This window comes from Salvelinus alpinus, chromosome 37, assembly GCF_045679555.1.
Source record: "Salvelinus alpinus chromosome 37, SLU_Salpinus.1, whole genome shotgun sequence".
NCBI classification, from domain to species: domain Eukaryota; kingdom Metazoa; phylum Chordata; class Actinopteri; order Salmoniformes; family Salmonidae; genus Salvelinus; species Salvelinus alpinus.
The window spans coordinates 17,485,243-17,503,370 of NC_092122.1; the positions used below are offsets into that span (position 1 = coordinate 17,485,243).

The 18,128-nt window shown below is 45.1% G+C and overlaps 1 protein-coding gene across 2 annotated transcripts; it reads left to right on the forward strand.

Moving 5' to 3' along the window:
- Nucleotides 1-11,329: 11,329 nt before the first annotated feature.
- LOC139566133 (inhibitor of nuclear factor kappa-B kinase-interacting protein-like) lies at nucleotides 11,330-17,396 on the forward strand. Of its 2 annotated transcripts, XM_071387076.1 has the most exons (4): nucleotides 11,330-11,948; nucleotides 12,126-12,243; nucleotides 14,327-14,548; nucleotides 14,883-17,396. In XM_071387076.1, the coding sequence occupies exons 1-4, from the start codon at nucleotides 11,728-11,730 to the stop codon at nucleotides 15,501-15,503; spliced, it is 1,182 nt and encodes a 393-aa protein (XP_071243177.1). In that variant the 5' UTR covers nucleotides 11,330-11,727; the 3' UTR covers nucleotides 15,504-17,396. The 2 variants fall into 2 exon arrangements, with proteins under 2 accessions (XP_071243177.1, XP_071243178.1); XM_071387077.1 differs by lacking the exons at nucleotides 14,327-14,548; nucleotides 14,883-17,396 and adding an exon at nucleotides 12,651-14,010 and having other exon boundaries at nucleotides 11,368-11,948.
- Nucleotides 17,397-18,128: the final 732 nt, after the last annotated feature.

The window sequence follows — 18,128 nt, forward strand, 5'->3', positions numbered from 1 at the left end:
ACATGTCTTAAATTATAGGGTGCCTTCAAACCAAAATGCCTGCGACGCATTGTGCTGTGCGTGTGCCGATTCACTGAATGTGTGTTTGGAGGTATGGTGAAGTGGAGAACATTCGAGGTGGGATAAACATTGTTTAACATTGGTTGACAGACCTCTAGTCAGGATGGGGTGCAACAAAATGTCCCCATCTGTTGGACAGTGTAAATCTGCCATTTCATTCACTTCTATCCACCTGTACACTGCTCTCTGAAAAAAGGTGTCTGCTGTGCTTTTGAAGCATTGTTTGCATTGGTTTGAAAGTGCCCTTACATTTACATTACATTTAAGTCATTTAGCAGACGCTCTTATCCAGAGCGACTTACAAATTGGTGCATTCACCTTATGATATCCAGTGGAACAACCACTTTACAATAGTGCATCTAACTCTTTTAAGGGAGGGGGGGGTTAGAAGGATTACTTTATCCTATCCTAGGTATTCCTTAAAGAGGTGGGGTTTCAGGTGTCTCCGGAAGGTGGTGATTGACTCCGCTGACCTGGCGTCGTGAGGGAGTTTGTTCCACCATTGGGGTGCCAGAGCAGCGAACAGTTTTGACTGGGCTGAGCGGGAACTGTACTTCCTCAGAGGTAGGGAGGCGAGCAGGCCAGAGGTGGATGAACGCAGTGCCCTTGTTTGGGTGTAGGGCCTGATCAGAGCCTGAAGGTACGGAGGTGCCGTTCCCCTCACAGCTCCGTAGGCAAGCACCATGGTCTTGTAGCGGATGCGAGCTTCAACTGGAAGCCAGTGGAGAGAGCGGAGGAGCGGGGTGACGTGAGAGAACTTGGGAAAGTTGAACACCAGACGGGCTGCGGCGTTCTGGATGAGTTGTAGGGGTTTAATGGCACAGGCAGGGAGCCCAGCCAACAGCGAGTTGCAGTAATCCAGACGGGAGATGACAAGTGCCTGGATTAGGACCTGCGCCGCTTCCTGCGTGAGGCAGGGTCGTACTCTGCGAATGTTGTAGAGCATGAACCTACAGGAACGGGTCACCGCCTTGATGTTAGTTGAGAACGACAGGGTGTTGTCCAGGATCACGCCAAGGTTCTTAGCACTCTGGGAGGAGGACACAATGGAGTTGTCAACCGTGATGGCGAGATCATGGAACGGGCAGTCCTTCCCCGGGAGGAAGAGCAGCTCCGTCTTGCCGAGGTTCAGCTTGAGGTGGTGATCCGTCATCCACACTGATATGTCTGCCAGACATGCAGAGATGCGATTCACTACCTGGTTATCAGAGGGGGGAAAGGAGAAGATTAATTGTGTGTCGTCTGCATAGCAATGATAGGAGAGACCATGTGAGAATATGACAGAGCCAAGTGACTTGGTGTATAGCGAGAATAGGAGAGGGCCTAGAACAGAGCCCTGGGGGACACCAGTGGTGAGAGCACGTGGTGCGGAGACAGATTCTCGCCACGCCACCTGGTAGGAGCGACCTGTCAGGTAGGACGCAATCCAAGCGTGGGCCGCGCCGGAGATGCCCAGCTCGGAGAGGGTGGAGAGGAGGATCTGATGGTTCACAGTATCAAAGGCAGCCGATAGGTCTAGAAGGATGAGAGCAGAGGAGAGAGAGTTAGCTTTAGCAGTGCGGAGCGCCTCCGTGACACAGAGAAGAGCAGTCTCAGTTGAATGACTAGTCTTGAAACCTGACTGATTTGGATCAAGAAGGTCATTCTGAGAGAGATAGCAGGAGAGCTGGCCAAGGACGGCAGTCTTGGCAGTGTACTTATGTCACTTGACTGAAGGACCGAATACTCACCGTGATTTCTTTGTGTAATATATATATTTTGTGTATAGACACACTGGTAGGATACGGTCCTGTACAGTGTAGCGTGATCTGGTCTGCCTCTCAGCAGCCAAACATATTCTCCATATTACTATTGGCTATCAGTTCAGATGAATGAAGGGAGTAGTATCTTAATGTTCTGTCCCAGTACTCTCAAAGGCTGAGTTTAGACAGACAGCACAATTCTCTTTTTTTCTTCTCACTAATAGGTATTTTGCCCAATCAAGTCAGCTTTTTAAAAAGATCTGATGTGAAAAGATCTGTGTAAAAAAATATATAATAATCAGAATTGGGCTACCTGTCTAAACGCAGGCAAATAACCGATTCTATTTTCTGTGACCACATTCCTCTGTGAGAGGAACACAGGACACCCATCCAATTATTTTACCCTTCTGTGGCTATGAAGGAAAAGAGACAAGGAAAGGAACTAATGCAAAAGAAATGGGACGTGGCCCTCTGATCAATGACCCATTGGCTGCCCTCCCTAGTGCCTGACTCATTTCAACAACATTTGTACTATGTGTTAAGTGAAGGGTAACCTCTAACCCTTTGCTGAGCAGATTCATTGTAAATTACCTCTGTGAACTGTGTGTGTGTACCTTGCAGAGATTATCTAGGGTGTTTAGAGTATATTTTCACACTCTGGGTATATGTGGGTTATATTTTGGGAGTTTATGCATAGTGTGGTTTTGTTATTTTGAGGGGATTGGCTAGAGGTCTAACTGGACGTTGCAAGAAGTATTTCTGGCTACCTAGTATCACCTACCGAACTCCCTGACCATTTTATGCATATTTTTCTCATTTTGATCCTTACTAATTCGAACTCTTGAGTTGAGATTTAACACTGAAGTGAAATATATTTAAGATGCAACGTTGCCCATTTGAATCTGGATTTTGTATAGTGTGTAATTCAGTGACCAACCAGGGCTTTTGTTCAATCTCTTTCTACTGTAATCCAAAGAACATGTGCACATGCCCTAAAAATGTAAATGATGGGAAGATCTAGTTTTTGTGTATTTGTATTAGAAACTGCAAGTAATTTTTTTTGTTGCTTCAATGTACATCTATAGAACAGCACCTGAAGCTTTGCATCAGTTTCTGAATTTCTTTGTTTACCAACAAATACATCTATGGACATGAGCTCTTTATAGATCCATTCAATTTGTGTAATCAAGGTGTGTATCATTGTTAGCTGCTGTGTATAAGAAACTTTGCTTCAGAATTAAAAATATACTGCACTTGCATGTCCTCAGTGGCAGACTTACCATTAGGCAACTCAGGCAGTTGCCTGGGGCACTCACATCATCAGGGGCCTTGTAAACTTGTCAGAATTCTGTTTAATAATACATAATTTCTGTTATCTTGCCTTTCTGCTCGTGAGAAACCTCTGATGTGTGCAATTTAGCAGTCGTGACAAATTGAGCGTTTTCAGTTTTTATCCTGCGAATTTGGCTCTAGCTTTTGAACAGTTGGGACTATAAGCTATTATTATAACCTGTGCCTGAAAGCCAAGACTCTCAGAAACGTGTACCTGTCTTCTGTTTCACTCTACAACGCTCGCAAGACACGTTAGAAGGGACGGTGACAAAACCGCAGTTGAAAACAATGCAGATATTTTATTATACACACAATTATTTCCTGATTATCTTCCCTGATGTTTTACCGAACCTTCCAATACCTTTCTGATGCATTTCACTCACTTTAGATGCAAGTAATTTGACATTTTCTTAGCCTTATGAACATATAAACTTGGTTGCATTTTTATCTGTTCTACTATAGGACCGGCCCTACCAATAACATTTAACATTTACATTTAAGTCATTTAGCAGACGCTCTTATCCAGAGCGACTTACAAATTGGTGCATTCACCTTATGATATCCAGTGGAACAACCACTTTACAATAGTGCATCTAACTCTTTTAAGGGGGGGGGGGGGTTAGAAGGATTACTTTATCCTATCCTAGGTATTCCTTAAAGAGGTGGGGTTTCAGGTGTCTCCGGAAGGTGGTGATTGACTCCGCTGACCTGGCGTCGTGAGGGAGTTTGTTCCACCATTGGGGTGCCAGAGCAGCGAACAGTTTTGACTGGGCTGAGCGGGAACTGTACTTCCTCAGAGGTAGGGAGGCGAGCAGGCCAGAGGTGGATGAACGCAGTGCCCTTGTTTGGGTGTAGGGCCTGATCAGAGCCTGAAGGTACGGGGGTGCCGTTCCCCTCACAGCTCCGTAGGCAAGCACCATGGTCTTGTAGCGGATGCGAGCTTCAACTGGAAGCCAGTGGAGAGAGCGGAGGAGCGGGGTGACGTGAGAGAACTTGGGAAAGTTGAACACCAGACGGGCTGCGGCGTTCTGGATGAGTTGTAGGGGTTTAATGGCACAGGCAGGGAGCCCAGCCAACAGCGAGTTGCAGTAATCCAGACGGGAGATGACAAGTGCCTGGATTAGGACCTGCGCCGCTTCCTGCGTGAGGCAGGGTCGTACTCTGCGAATGTTGTAGAGCATGAACCTACAGGAACGGGTCACCGCCTTGATGTTAGTTGAGAACGACAGGGTGTTGTCCAGGATCACGCCAAGGTTCTTAGCACTCTGGGAGGAGGACACAATGGAGTTGTCAACCGTGATGGCGAGATCATGGAACGGGCAGTCCTTCCCCGGGAGGAAGAGCAGCTCCGTCTTGCCGAGGTTCAGCTTGAGGTGGTGATCCGTCATCCACACTGATATGTCTGCCAGACATGCAGAGATGCGATTCACCACCTGGTTATCAGAGGGGGGAAAGGAGAAGATTAATTGTGTGTCGTCTGCATAGCAATGATAGGAGAGACCATGTGAGGATATGACAGAGCCAAGTGACTTGGTGTATAGCGAGAATAGGAGAGGGCCTAGAACAGAGCCCTGGGGGACACCAGTGGTGAGAGCACGTGGTGCGGAGACAGATTCTCGCCACGCCACCTGGTAGGAGCGACCTGTCAGGTAGGACGCAATCCAAGCGTGGGCCGCGCCGGAGATGCCCAGCTCGGAGAGGGTGGAGAGGAGGATCTGATGGTTCACAGTATCAAAGGCAGCCGATAGGTCTAGAAGGATGAGAGCAGAGGAGAGAGAGTTAGCTTTAGCAGTGCGGAGCGCCTCCGTGACACAGAGAAGAGCAGTCTCAGTTGAATGACTAGTCTTGAAACCTGACTGATTTGGATCAAGAAGGTCATTCTGAGAGAGATAGCAGGAGAGCTGGCCAAGGACGGCACGTTCAAGAGTTTTGGAGAGAAAAGAAAGAAGGGATACTGGTCTGTAGTTGTTGACATCGGAGGGATCGAGTGTAGGTTTTTTCAGAAGGGGTGCAACTCTCGCTCTCTTGAAGACGGAAGGGACGTAGCCAGCGGTCAAGGATGAGTTGATGAGCGAGGTGAGGTAAGGGAGAAGGTCTCCGGAAATGGTCTGGAGAAGAGAGGAGGGGATAGGGTCAAGCGGGCAGGTTGTTGGGCGGCCGGCCGTCACAAGACACGAGATTTCATCTGGAGAGAGAGGGGAGAAAGAGGTCAAAGCACAGGGTAGGGCAGTGTGAGCAGAACCAGCGGTGTCGTTTGACTTAGCAAACGAGGATCGGATGTCGTCGACCTTCTTTTCAAAATGGTTGACAAAGTCATCAGCAGAGAGGGAGGAGGGGGGAGGAGGGGGAGGAGGATTCAGGAGGGAGGAGAAGGTGGCAAAGAGCTTCCTAGGGTTAGAGGCAGATGCTTGGAATTTAGAGTGGTAGAAATTGGCTTTAGCAGCAGAGACAGAAGAGGAGAATGTAGAGAGGAGGGAGTGAAAGGATGCCAGGTCCGCAGGGAGGCGAGTTTTCCTCCATTTCCGCTCGGCTGCCCGGAGCCCTGTTCTGTGAGCTCGCAATGAGTCGTCGAGCCACGGAGCAGGAGGGGAGGACCGAGCCGGCCTGGAGGATAGGGGACATAGAGAGTCAAAGGATGCAGAAAGGGAGGAGAGGAGGGTTGAGGAGGCAGAATCAGGAGATAGGTTGGAGAAGGTTTGAGCAGAGGGAAGAGATGATAGGATGGAAGAGGAGAGAGTAGCGGGGGAGAGAGAGCGAAGGTTGGGACGGCGCGATACCATCCGAGTAGGGGCAGTGTGGGAAGTGTTGGATGAGAGCGAGAGGGAAAAGGATACAAGGTAGTGGTCGGAGACTTGGAGGGGAGTTGCAATGAGATTAGTGGAAGAACAGCATCTAGTAAAGATGAGGTCAAGCGTATTGCCTGCCTTGTGAGTAGGGGGGGAAGGTGAGAGGGTGAGGTCAAAAGAGGAGAGGAGTGGAAAGAAGGAGGCAGAGAGGAATGAGTCAAAGGTAGACGTGGGGAGGTTAAAGTCACCCAGAACTGTGAGAGGTGAGCCATCCTCAGGAAAGGAACTTATCAGGGCGTCAAGCTCATTGATGAACTCTCCAAGGGAACCTGGAGGGCGATAAATGATAAGGATGTTAAGCTTGAAAGGGCTGGTAACTGTGACAGCATGGAATTCAAAGGAGGCGATAGACAGATGGGTCAGGGGAGAAAGAGAGAATGTCCACTTGGGAGAGATGAGGATCCCAGTGCCACCACCCCGCTGACCAGAAGCTCTCGGGGTGTGCGAGAACACGTGGGCAGACGAGGAGAGAGCAGTAGGAGTAGCAGTGTTATCAGTGGTAATCCATGTTTCCGTCAGTGCCAAGAAGTCGAGGGACTGGAGGGAAGCATAGGCTGAGATGAACTCTGCCTTGTTGGCCGCAGATCGGCAGTTCCAGAGGCTGCCTGAGACCTGGAACTCCACGTGGGTCGTGCGCGCTGGGACCACCAGGTTAGAGTAGCAGCGGCCACGCGGTGTGAAGCGTTTGTATGGTCTGTGCAGAGAGGAGAGAACAGGGATAGACAGACACATAGTTGACAGGCTACAGAAGAGGCTACGCTAATGCAAAGGAGATTGGAATGACAAGTGGACTACACGTCTCGAATGTTCAGAAAGTTAAGCTTACGTTGCAAAAAATCTTATTGACTAAAATGATATAGTACTGCTGGCTGGTGAAATAGGCTAGCTAGCAGTGGCTGCGTTGTTGACTTTGTTTGAAAGTGTAGCTGGCTAGGTAACCTCTAACTGGCTAGGTAACCTCGACAATTACTCTAGACTACACAATTATCTTGGATACAAAGACGGCTATGTAGCCAGCTAAGATCAAACAAATCAAACTGTTGTACTGTAATGAAATGAAATGTAATACTACCTGTAATACTACCTGTGGAGCAAAGCGGAATGCAACTACTCGCTCCAAACCAAACCGGAAGTGCGTATCGTAGAGGGAGAGGCAATAGAAGTGTTGTTTCTTGTATTATTGTCTTTTGTGTCTTTAGAGGACTGCTTCACCTTAATGTCCCCTTTCCCTTTTCTTCTGTCCTTATTTTGTCCCACTTTGTCCCTTCTTTGTCCCTTCTTCTCTTCTGCCAACTAGACACTCCTTGTTAGCTAGCTAGCTTCTTTCAGGAATGTCCCTAGCAACTGCCTAGCAACAGGTAAACAACTTAGCTAGCTAAGAAAACGGTATAATTTTATGAAAAATTGTTACTTTTTCAAAAGCCTTTCTTCTTTGTTTGCTGCTTGTTTGGTCTCCTATTCAGTTTGCAGTTTTCTTTTGATTTTTTTTTTCGATGTACTTTACTCTAAAAAAACATTTAAATTTCAATATTTGTAGGAGCTCATCTTTTCAGCTGCTGCTGCTTAATTTGGAACTCCGGAATGAGAAAAATAAGCAACATAAGCGGCCGCTTAGGGCCTTGCATCCGTTAGGGAGCCCCCCACCCAAAGAAATATAGAGTTTAGTAACTCAGTCGTGTCTCAGCTTACTGTTGTGAGTTAGAATAGTAGAATACACAAGGTGCAATTTCAAAATGTGGCAGTGCATCAGTTTTGTCAGTCATTGTGTCTGGATTTACACAGGCAGTCCAAATCTGATCTTTTTTTTACACTACTTCAGCTGAAAAAGATCTGATGTGAAAAGATCTGACGTGATTGGTGAAAAGAACATTTAGTGGGAAAAAAATATCAGAATTGGGCTGCCTGCCTAAACGCAGCCTGAGAGTCACTAGGTAAGTTATTCTAGCCAGCTATCTAAACCAAATAACCTAGGCCGAATTTCCGACTGAGCACACGGATCACGTGCTCAGGGGCCCTGACCACCAGGGTGCCCCCATTGATTTTGTTGGTCACTTGCCAGATGTCGTATAAGCATGACATAAGTCATGGCAAAATGTTTAGAATTGCAGGAAATTAGCTTTAAAACGGCAACATTTTCTCTCCATCCCATAGCAAAATTTGTAAAATTGCATGAAATTAGCTTTAAAAATGCAAATAGTTCTCTCCGTCCTATTGGAAAATGTGTAGAATTGCAGTAAATAAGCTTTGAAACTGCAACGTTTTCTGAAAATTATGACTAGAATGTTAAAAAGGCCATATAATTACAAAAAAAGATTGGTATTGGTCAATATTGAGCCAGCTCCGAACAGCTCTTCTTTCAGCATGATTGTGTTAAATAGACATGGGAGGGGACCTCAGACTGGTGTCTGCCTGGGGCCTCCAAATCATTAAGAATGCCCCATGGCACTTAGCTATGTGTAAAATTCCCACATTACCTTGCATAAGGGTAGACTATGTCTTTGTTGCACCATTCAGGATTATTGTAAGGAAAATATAGAAACACTATTGATAATCAATTCTTGATATTGGGCACTTAAACTACAGTTCCTTCAGAAAGTATTCGCACCCCTTGACTTTTCTGTCAACGATCTAAACAAAATACTCTGTACTGTAAAAGTGCAAGAAAAAATCTAACATTTCTAAAAAAAAATAAAATAATAATAATAATGTTACCTTTATTTAACTAGGCAAGTCAGTGAAGAACAAATTGTTATTCACAATGACGGCCTACTCTGGCCAAATCCGGATGACGCTGGGCCAATTGTGCACCACCCTATGGCACTCCCAATCACGGCCGCATGTGATCCAGCCTGGATTTGAACTTGCACTGAGAGGCAGTGCCTTAGACCGCTGCGCCACTTGGGAATCTTCATAAAATAAGTATTCAACCCCCTGAGTCAATACATGTTAGAATCACTTTTAGCAGCAATAACAGCTGTGAGTCTTTCTGGGTACGTCTCTAAGAGCTTTCCACGCCTGGATCTTGTGCAACCTTTGCCAATTATTATTTAAAAAATTCTTCAAGCTCTGTCAAATTGGTTGTTGATCATTGCTAGGCAACCATTTTTAGGTATTGCCATAGATTTTCAAGCAGATTTAAGTCAAAACTGTAACTTGGCCACTCAGGAACATTCACTGTCTTCTCAGGAACATTCACTGTCTTCTGGCAACTCATCTCCCAGTGTCTGGTGGAAAGCAGACAACCAGATTTTGCTCTAGGATTTTGCTTGTGCTTAGCTCCATTACGTTTATTCTTTATCCCCAAAAACTCAGCAGTCCTTAACGATTACAAGCATAACCATAACATGATGCAGCCACCACTATGCTTGACAGAGTGGTACTCAGGAATGTGTTGTATTGGATTTGCCCCAAACATAACACTTTGTATTCAGGACTAAAAGCTACTTTGCCACATTTTTTGCAGTATTACTTTAGTGCTTTGTTGCAAACAGGATGTATGTTTGGGAATATTTTTATTCTGTACAGGCTTCCTTTTCACTATGTCAATAACGTTAGTATTGTGGAATAACTACAATGTTGTTGATCCATCCTCAGCTTTATCCTATCACAGCCATTAAACTCTGTAACTGTTTTAAAGTCACCATTGGCCTAATGGTGAAATCACTAAGCAGTGTCCTTCCTCTCCGTCAACTGAGTTAGGAAGGACGCCTGGATCTTTGTAGTGACTGGGTGTATTGATACACCATCCAAAGTGTAATTAATAACTTCACCATGCTCAAAGGGATATTCAATGTCTGCTTTTTAAAATGTTTACCCATCCACCAATAGGTGCCCTTCTTTGCGAGGCATTGGAAAACCTCCCTGGTCTTTGGTTGAATCTGTGCTCGACTGAGGGACCTTACAGATAACTGTATGTGTGGGGTACAGAGATGAGGTAGTCATTAAAAAATCATATTAAACACTATTATTGCACACAGAGGGAGTCAATGCAAATTATTATGTGACTTGTTAAAGCAAATGTTTACTCTGCCAAAACAAAGGGGTTGAATACTTATTGACTCGACTTTTCAGCTTTTCATTTTAAACCTTTCGAAAAACATAATTCCACTTTGACATGATGGGGTATTGTGTGTAGGCCAGTGACAAAAATATTAGTTTAATACATTTTAAACTCAGGCTGTAACACAACAAAATGTGGAAAAAAGTCAAGGGGTGTGAATACTTTCTGAAGGCACTGTATGTAAATTGGTGAAATGTAATTTGCTCAATGCCAAATAAACTAAATGTTAGGCTACCTCCCTTTTTGTGTGTATTTTTTTGCAGTGGTGTAAAGTACTTAAGTAAAAATACTTTAAAGTATTACTTAAGTTGTTTTTTTGAATATCTGTGCTTTACTTTACTATTCATATGTTTGACAACTTTTACTTTTACTTCACTACATTCCTAAAGAAAACGGTGTACTTTTTACTCCATACATTTACCCTGACACCCAAAAGTGCTCGTTACATTTCCAATGCTTAGCAGGACAGGAGAATGGTCCAATTCACACACTTATCAAGAGAACATCCCTGGTCATCCCTATTGCCTCTGATCTGACGGACTCACTAAACACAAATGCTTTATTTTTAAATGATGTCTGAGTGTTGGAGTGTGCCCCTGGCTATCCATAAATAAATCAAAACAAGAGAATTGTGCCGTCTGGTTGGCTTGAGATAAGGAATAAGAAATTATTCATACTTTTACTTTTAACATATTTTAGCAATTACATTTACTTTTGATACTTATGTAACAGTTTAACTTTAGTCCATCCCCTCGACAGGGCGCGAACCAGGGACCCTCTGCACACAGACAACAGTCACCCAAGAAGCATCGTTACCCATCGCTCCACAAAAGCCGCGGCCCAGGGGAACCACTACTTCAAGGTCACAGAGCAAGTGACGTCACCGGTTGAAAGGCTATTAGCACGCACCACCGCTAACTAGATAGCCATTTCACATCCGTTACACTTACGTATATTTAAAACCAAATACCTTAAGACTTTTACTCAAGTAGTATTTTAATGGGTGACTTTCACTTTTACTTGTCATTTTCTATTAAGGTATCTTTACTTTTACTCAAGTATGATATTTGAGTACATTTTCCTCCAAAGATTTTTTTGTTTCTTTGCATGAATGAAGTGCGCTCATAACTGTGTTTTACTCTATTTGAGATTTTTCTGTGTCATCCTCATTTATTCTTATTAATACTAATTAGCCTTTACAAACTTGAAATATCGCACCGTTTTTCATGTTTCCTCAAACGGTCTATTGGGGAACGTTGAAATCAGAGGGCCAGGGCCTACTCATCATTGAACCGGCGGCACGTTGTAATATTTTCTGGCGTCAGCCGTCTACGTGGCTGGCTGACGCATTTTGTTATTTTTCCCAAATTCCAAGGAGCGTTCAAGTGATCGATTCCTTTACGGGATATGTAGACTTGTTTCTGTGAATTGGCAAGTAAAATACTTTTATTTAAGGTTTATTTGATTGTCTGAAATATCTAAATATTCTAAATTATATTCACATTTGAACTAATGCATTTAACTTGAATTTGGATGGAGTTTCTTGCGCTAGTCTGCTGCGAAACTTCTAGAGCTGTGGGCCATTGTCGCTTGCAGTCGCAGCCGCTACTTTGAATCAATTCCTTTTCAAGTAGGCCTAGTAGGCAAAAGGAAGCTGCAAGCCGAAACGTTGTTGCAGGCTACAAAAATGCCAAGTAATGAAGTGAAGCAAAGGAAGAAGACCACGGCTCAGAAACAAAATGACGAACCGGTTGAAACGTCAAAGTACACTTCCGAAGATGAAGCAAAAAAAGCAAAAGCTACCGAAGGAAATAGCTTGGCTGAACCTACAAGCTCCTCGCCGTCCTCCCTGGATGTGAAAACGATAACTTGTCTACTGTCACTGATAGTCTGCATAGTGCTTACATGGTAAGTAAAAGTAAGCCTATTCATTTGCATAGGGCATAAGCCAAATATTTACTTATAAAGGCCCTTGTGCTTATGGATAATTCCTATTTACTTTAATCTCTCCCAAACAATAGGAAACTAATAATTTTATGTTTGAGTTGGCCTATTCATGACGTTATTTCTCCCCTTACATTACAGGGTGGTATTGCAGCAGAATGCAAGATTCTTTGACGTGGAAGAAAAGTACAAACTACTGTCTGGGAAGACTGCAAGTCTCCTTGAAATGGAGGAGGACGTCATCAAGGTGTCCAAGAAGGTATGTTTTGTTTGTCTATCTATATCTCTCTCGTGAAGAACAAGACACAAAAACATTATGCAGAGACGTCTATGCTTTGTTATGTGTGTTTATGTTATTGTGTGTATTGGTACTGTCATTGTCTTGCTTGTCACATTATGTAGGCCCCTCCCCTTATTATTAGCCCCTGCAGACATGTCTGCATTATTCATGTACTTTATTGCAGCAGTTATTCTTGCATCTTGGATTGTATAGCCTATCCAGTTGAATTGAATTCTGCGATCAAATCACATTGTCTTCCTTAGAATTGCTATACGCATCTTTTGACTGAATGTGTGCATGTAATTGCATGGATTTGTACTGAGAATACTGAGGATCCCAGAGCCCTCCCCAGAAACAGCCCTCCCTGTTTTGTGTTGCGGCTGCAGCTCGCCGCCTCTGAGGACGACCTGCAGGGGGCTCTCTCCACCTTCTCCCTGGCGACGCGCCTCGAACGTGACCTCTCCTCGCTCCATGCCGTCGTACTGGCGATGCAGGATGACGAGAACTCCGCCTCTCGCGATCTACAGACAGTCAACACCCGCTTCCTGAACGTGACTGAGACGTGGCAGACGGGCCTGGCCTCGGTGACCTCCGACCTGGGCTCTCTGAAGACGGAGTCACGTGAGGCGCACGCCGGCGCCACGGACCGGGTGAACGAGGCCGAGCAGAGGGCCCGGGCGCTGGACGAGAGGCTGGAGGAGCTGGAGGACAGCACCCGGCGGAACACACGCGCCCTGGGCCGCACCGAGGACGAGGATGCCAAGCGGTCCCAGGACCAGCTGGACTGGAACACCAAGCAGCTCCACAAACTGGAGGACCAAGTCCGGAGCCTGCTCCGAGTAGATACCGAGTTAGTCGCCCAGCTAGAGGAGCACATCCCCCGGGCCCTGCAGTGCGAGGCTCACCTCCCGGCTGTGGAGGAGGCAGTGCGATCCATTCTGAGGCTGGGCGGGGACCTGGGGACGGCGGAGCGAAGGCTGGAGGAGCTCACCCTGCAGGTGTTCGGGACGGAGGACAGCATGCTTAAAGCCCTAACGGAGATCCTGGACATCAAGCAGGCTCTGGACGCTCTCCAGGCCCACAACAGCATCCTCAAGATGAGGAATGAGTTGGCTGTTGTCAAGGAGATGCTGGGACAGCTCAGCCGGGGGGAGGAGCAACAGGAAAACCAGGATAATTCTGGAACGCCGGATAGGGAAGGGGAGAGGGAGGGGTGAAAGGTCAAGGACCCAGAGCAGGATGAGCCACCCCAGCTGGTGCATAATGATGACCTCAGTGTGTGATGTCATTTTTAAACCATGGGAAGGAGTGGTCCTGTCATTCCATTTGTTTTAAAACTGCTGTTAAATCCTCACATAGTTAAACCATTGCTACGTTGTGTGATTTGTGCATTTTAACTTGCTATTGATAAAGTTTAGCAATACGTTTCATCAATAGGTTTTAAGTTCTTGGCTCACAAACATACTACTATCTCATATGGGCACCAATCAATGTTATCTGCACTGGCTGCTGAAAGTCAGCAACTGAATGTAGCATCTGCACCCAAACACTGCTCCTGTAATCTGTAAAGGATATTATTGTTGCCTTGTTGGTGTCTGAAAGGAGAACAATTGTGACCGGTACTCTAATATCATCAGGTACTCAAATGTTGAGTTTGTATTTAAAAAAAATGATACACAATTTATATTCAAATGAGTTTGACAGTTATGGCAGTATTGCATTTCAAATAAATGTGCCTTATTATCAGTGTTTCTCTGAATCTTTTAAATGTTCAAATTTGGTTAAATCTATTGTAAAAAAAAATGTATTCTCTCTCCTAGCTTGCATCTCTAGTAAATTAAAAGCAGTCTCAAATATCTTAGTGTTGTTACCCATTTATGTGTTACCCATTTATTACACAGCTTTCTGTGTAACTTATGGACAGTCTCCATGCATGTTTTTCAATGAATCCTATCTACCGGTCTATGACTGCATGATCTAGCTGGTCACTGTCTTTTCCTATGTAAAGCTCTTTTCTAAAATGGCCGCCCTGTTCTGTCTTTCCACCTGTTTCCTGGCGCAGTGCGAGGGTCTCCAGAGCCTGTTGGAGCATCTAGAGAGGCAGCCTGGTGGTCTATTGCCCCACTTGGAGGCCCTGGAGCGGGATGTAAGCCAGCTGAAGGACTGGGCATCCGGTCTAACAGAGAAACGCGGCCTGCTCCAGGACAGCGTGGCAGCACTGACCGTGGCTGTAGGACAAATCGAGGGACGCACCTCTGCTATCACTAAGGATGTCAACACTAAGGTTTTAAAAGATTATTTAAGCCATCTAGATGCTCTTACTACTTTGGTAACCAGGATGTAATAACTCAGGCAATTACACAGGAACTGCAGATAAGATTCCTGAAACAATCACTGTATTGTAATAAACTGGAAATAGTATGTTTTAAAGTAGTTACATAGTACAGTACTATGTAGTTACATGTAGTAATACCAAGAAATGTATATTCCAAGTTCGTAAAGGTTGAAAACCAAAGGCAACTTGATGAACAGAACCGTGGCATTAGAATAGAAAGGCAGTTCATGTAAAGATTTGCCCATGAATCATCTTCCTCCTCTCCTCTTCCTCCATCTCCTAGGTGGCATCGGTACGGACAGACGTGCGTCGGATGGATGGGCTCCAGTCGGAGGTGGAGTCTCTCCTGGAGAAGGTACGGGAGCTGGAGGAGAGGGCCGTCCAGGCCGAACACAGCATGGTCAAACGTATCGGCGACCTGCTGGCCGGCAGCATCGACCGCATCCAGGGCCTCAAGGGCGCCACGGAGCGCAACGCCCAAGCCCTGGAGCAGCTCAAACGCCGCCTACCTGAGCTGTTCGCCAACGACCGGCAGATCTCGGAGCGCCTGAGGGAGCTGGAAAGCGGCCGTGCCCGATTGGTCCGCACGGTGACCTTCGCCGGCGACCTCAAGCCCAAGGTGGCGGCCATCAAGCGGGACTTCGGGGCGCTGGCTCCGCAGGTGGATGAGCTGACCCTGAGGATCGGCCGTCTGGCCGAGGATCTGACCAGGAGGGAGGAGGACATCGCAGAGCTACGGCAGACGTTCGCTAACCTCAGCGCTGTGGAGGATGACCTAGGAGTTGTGACACAGCAGTTGAGTCAGATAGTTGAGCCTGAGATGCCCGTATTGGGAGGAGAGATGCTTCTGCAGAAAGTCAACGTGAGTGAAGCCCTCCCTCAGACACTGGAAGGAGAGCTGTGAAGGAGTGCTTTTCTATGTGCTATAGATCTACAGAGTAAATGCAAACTTTCAGCTTGTCACCAATCATTCCCTTACAATAACTTGCACATTTTTGTAAATCTCAAATAGAGTTTGCTGATCTCTCTACAACCATGGTCGACCCCACCTAGCCCTTACAATAGGTATGTCTGGATTCCTCCCCAGAGATCTTGATTAATGTAAGCAATATAATGGAAACCACAGAAGAACAGGTTACTCCCCCTATAATGTACATTCCAGTATACTTTCCATTGACTGTATACCTATACAGATCTTTAGGGGGTGTAGAGGTAAGTCCTAGGGGTTAGGTTGAGACTAACTGGGCCTTTTGTCTAGAATGCTGTCTAACGTATGTTGCTTTACAAATTGTATCCTTGAATGAACCTGTCCTATGAGTAGGTTGGCGTTTATTGCGATGAATCTTGTCCTGGAGGCAGAGCTGAGCAATTTCCACTAGAAGGGCCAATGGCAAAGTCAAAATTAATGAAAACAAAAATGTGCTTGTTGGTCATAATTTAAGTTTAGGGTTAGGGATAAGGTTAGTAGTGTGGTTTAGGTTAGGTTTAAAATCAGATTTTATGGCTGCGCCAGCTAGTGGCTACCCTGCAGAGCTGCCTCCAGTACATGAGTCATCCCAGTAAATGCCAACCTGCGTCCTAGGAGGCTGTAATGTTTTATTTTATTTTAAATGGCATCAATCATGGTGACTGAAGTCTTGCTGGTCCACAGTTTTGGAATGTGAGCAGTCTCTTGAACAGTTTCCCCCTTTCCAGTTGTCAGTCTGGCCAGTGGTGGGGTTATAACAACACTGCTTGACCCCTGTGTGACCTGCATACGGGTATGTATTCTCAGGCTAAGGGGCCTGTTCAGGAGGAATGTTATGCTACAATATGATTCTGTACAATAGGGAATGGTGATGTCAGCGCTATACATTCTACCTGCAATGTTCTCAATAGTTCACAGTGTTGAATACATGCCCTGGGGTTCCACATGGCTAGCTAGTCCTGCTAGTTTTTGCATATCTCTGCCATCAATCAAATCGAAATGAGTCTGTGGTTTAAAGGTATAGGGACCTAAAATAGAATACTGAACGCTGCAGCCCGCAAGGCAATGTAGCTTTGCCTGTGTTTACACCAGGGTGTGCAATCTGTCACCAGGAGTTTATTCAATGGGGCTGACTGCAGAGCAATGCAGGTAGAAATGTGTGGCATAGAGCTGTGATTGATGTCAGAGAGTTGTTTCTGTTCTGTGTTTAACATTTTTATCTGCAACATTGCTGATGTTGCACTCCTCTGATAAAAAAAACAACCTTGGTCTTATTCAGTGGGTTACCATATGTTCCGATGGAAATATATTGTGTAGAACAGACATCACGATCATGTAGGATAGGGAAGCATGCTAATCTATTGATTTCTAGGGCTACTCCGCTGAGTAAGCCTCCAGGTGTTTTACAGGAAATGTACTTCGGAAGGAGGAAATATGTATCGGCGCTGAACAATGAGCTGACGACCTGAGCTGAAGGCCAATCTCCAACCCGAGAGCCAATCACAACTTGTTTAACATGCACATTGGCATGTAATCTCCAAAGATAAAGTTGAACCTACACATACCTGGAATTGCTCAATGACATTAGGACGCAGATTGCAGCTGGTCTTTGGGTAAAGAGTGTGGACACCATACCACTGTTTTAACTAAAGCTAATTACATGTACAGATCACACCACATCTATTTACAGTAGCCATTCCTTCAAACTGTCACAACCCCATTGTTGTGGTGTTAGGACACTGCAGAGATCGTGTTTTTTGTTTGTTTTAAAGCCTTGGATATATTGTTCTTCGTGTAAGGGATGTGCTTAATAAATTATGTCAATTTGAAGTTTGTGTGTACTCTATTCCCTATACATGTTTATGCATTTCCTTGTACATGTTGATGCAATGGCACCTGTTGAATGGAAGTGTGTGTGTTTGTGTGTGTGTGAGGACTCAAATCAGGTTATAAGTGGCCTATCAGGAAATGATTGAATTAGCCTCAAGCAATCTCCTTCCCTCTTCAGATGAAAATTAATTACTTTCAATAAATTCTCACTTGACTGTCCCAGCAGTGTTTCCTAATTAAATATTCCAATAAGCTTTTTATGAAGCATCACATATTGTATTAAGTCCACTTATATACTCAGTCTGAAGCGCCAGGTTATATGACAAATGGCTTCCCATTCCTTGTATACGGTGAGCTCCATTAGTTTTGGGAGTGACACATTTGTTGTTGTTTTGGCTCTGTACTCCTGCACTTTGGATTTGAAATGGTATAAAGTGCAGACTGTCAGCTTTAATTTGAGGGAATTTTCACCCATATTTGGTGAACCGTTTAGAAATTACAGCACTTTTTGTTCATAGTCCCCCATTTTAGGGGACTAGATCAAGTATGTGACTACAAATTTGTTGGATGCATTTGCTGTTTGTTTTGTTTGTCAGATTATTTTGTGCCCAATAAAAATGAATGGATGCTACCATGATTACGGATAGTCCTGAGTGAATCGTGAATAATGAGTGAGAAAGTTAGAGGCATAAATATCATACTCCCCAAAAATTCCTACTTCTCACCATTACA

Bases quoted from the DNA above. Each gene is read 5' to 3' on its own strand.
- LOC139566133 (XM_071387076.1), top strand. From the start codon at position 11,728: ATGCCAAGTAATGAAGTGAAGCAAAGGAAGAAGACCACGGCTCAGAAA. The intron at 11,949-12,125 runs GTAAGTAAAAGT...CTTACATTACAG, and splicing joins GTCTGCATAGTGCTTACATG to GGTGGTATTGCAGCAGAATG. The intron at 14,549-14,882 runs GTTTTAAAAGAT...TCCATCTCCTAG, and splicing joins CTAAGGATGTCAACACTAAG to GTGGCATCGGTACGGACAGA.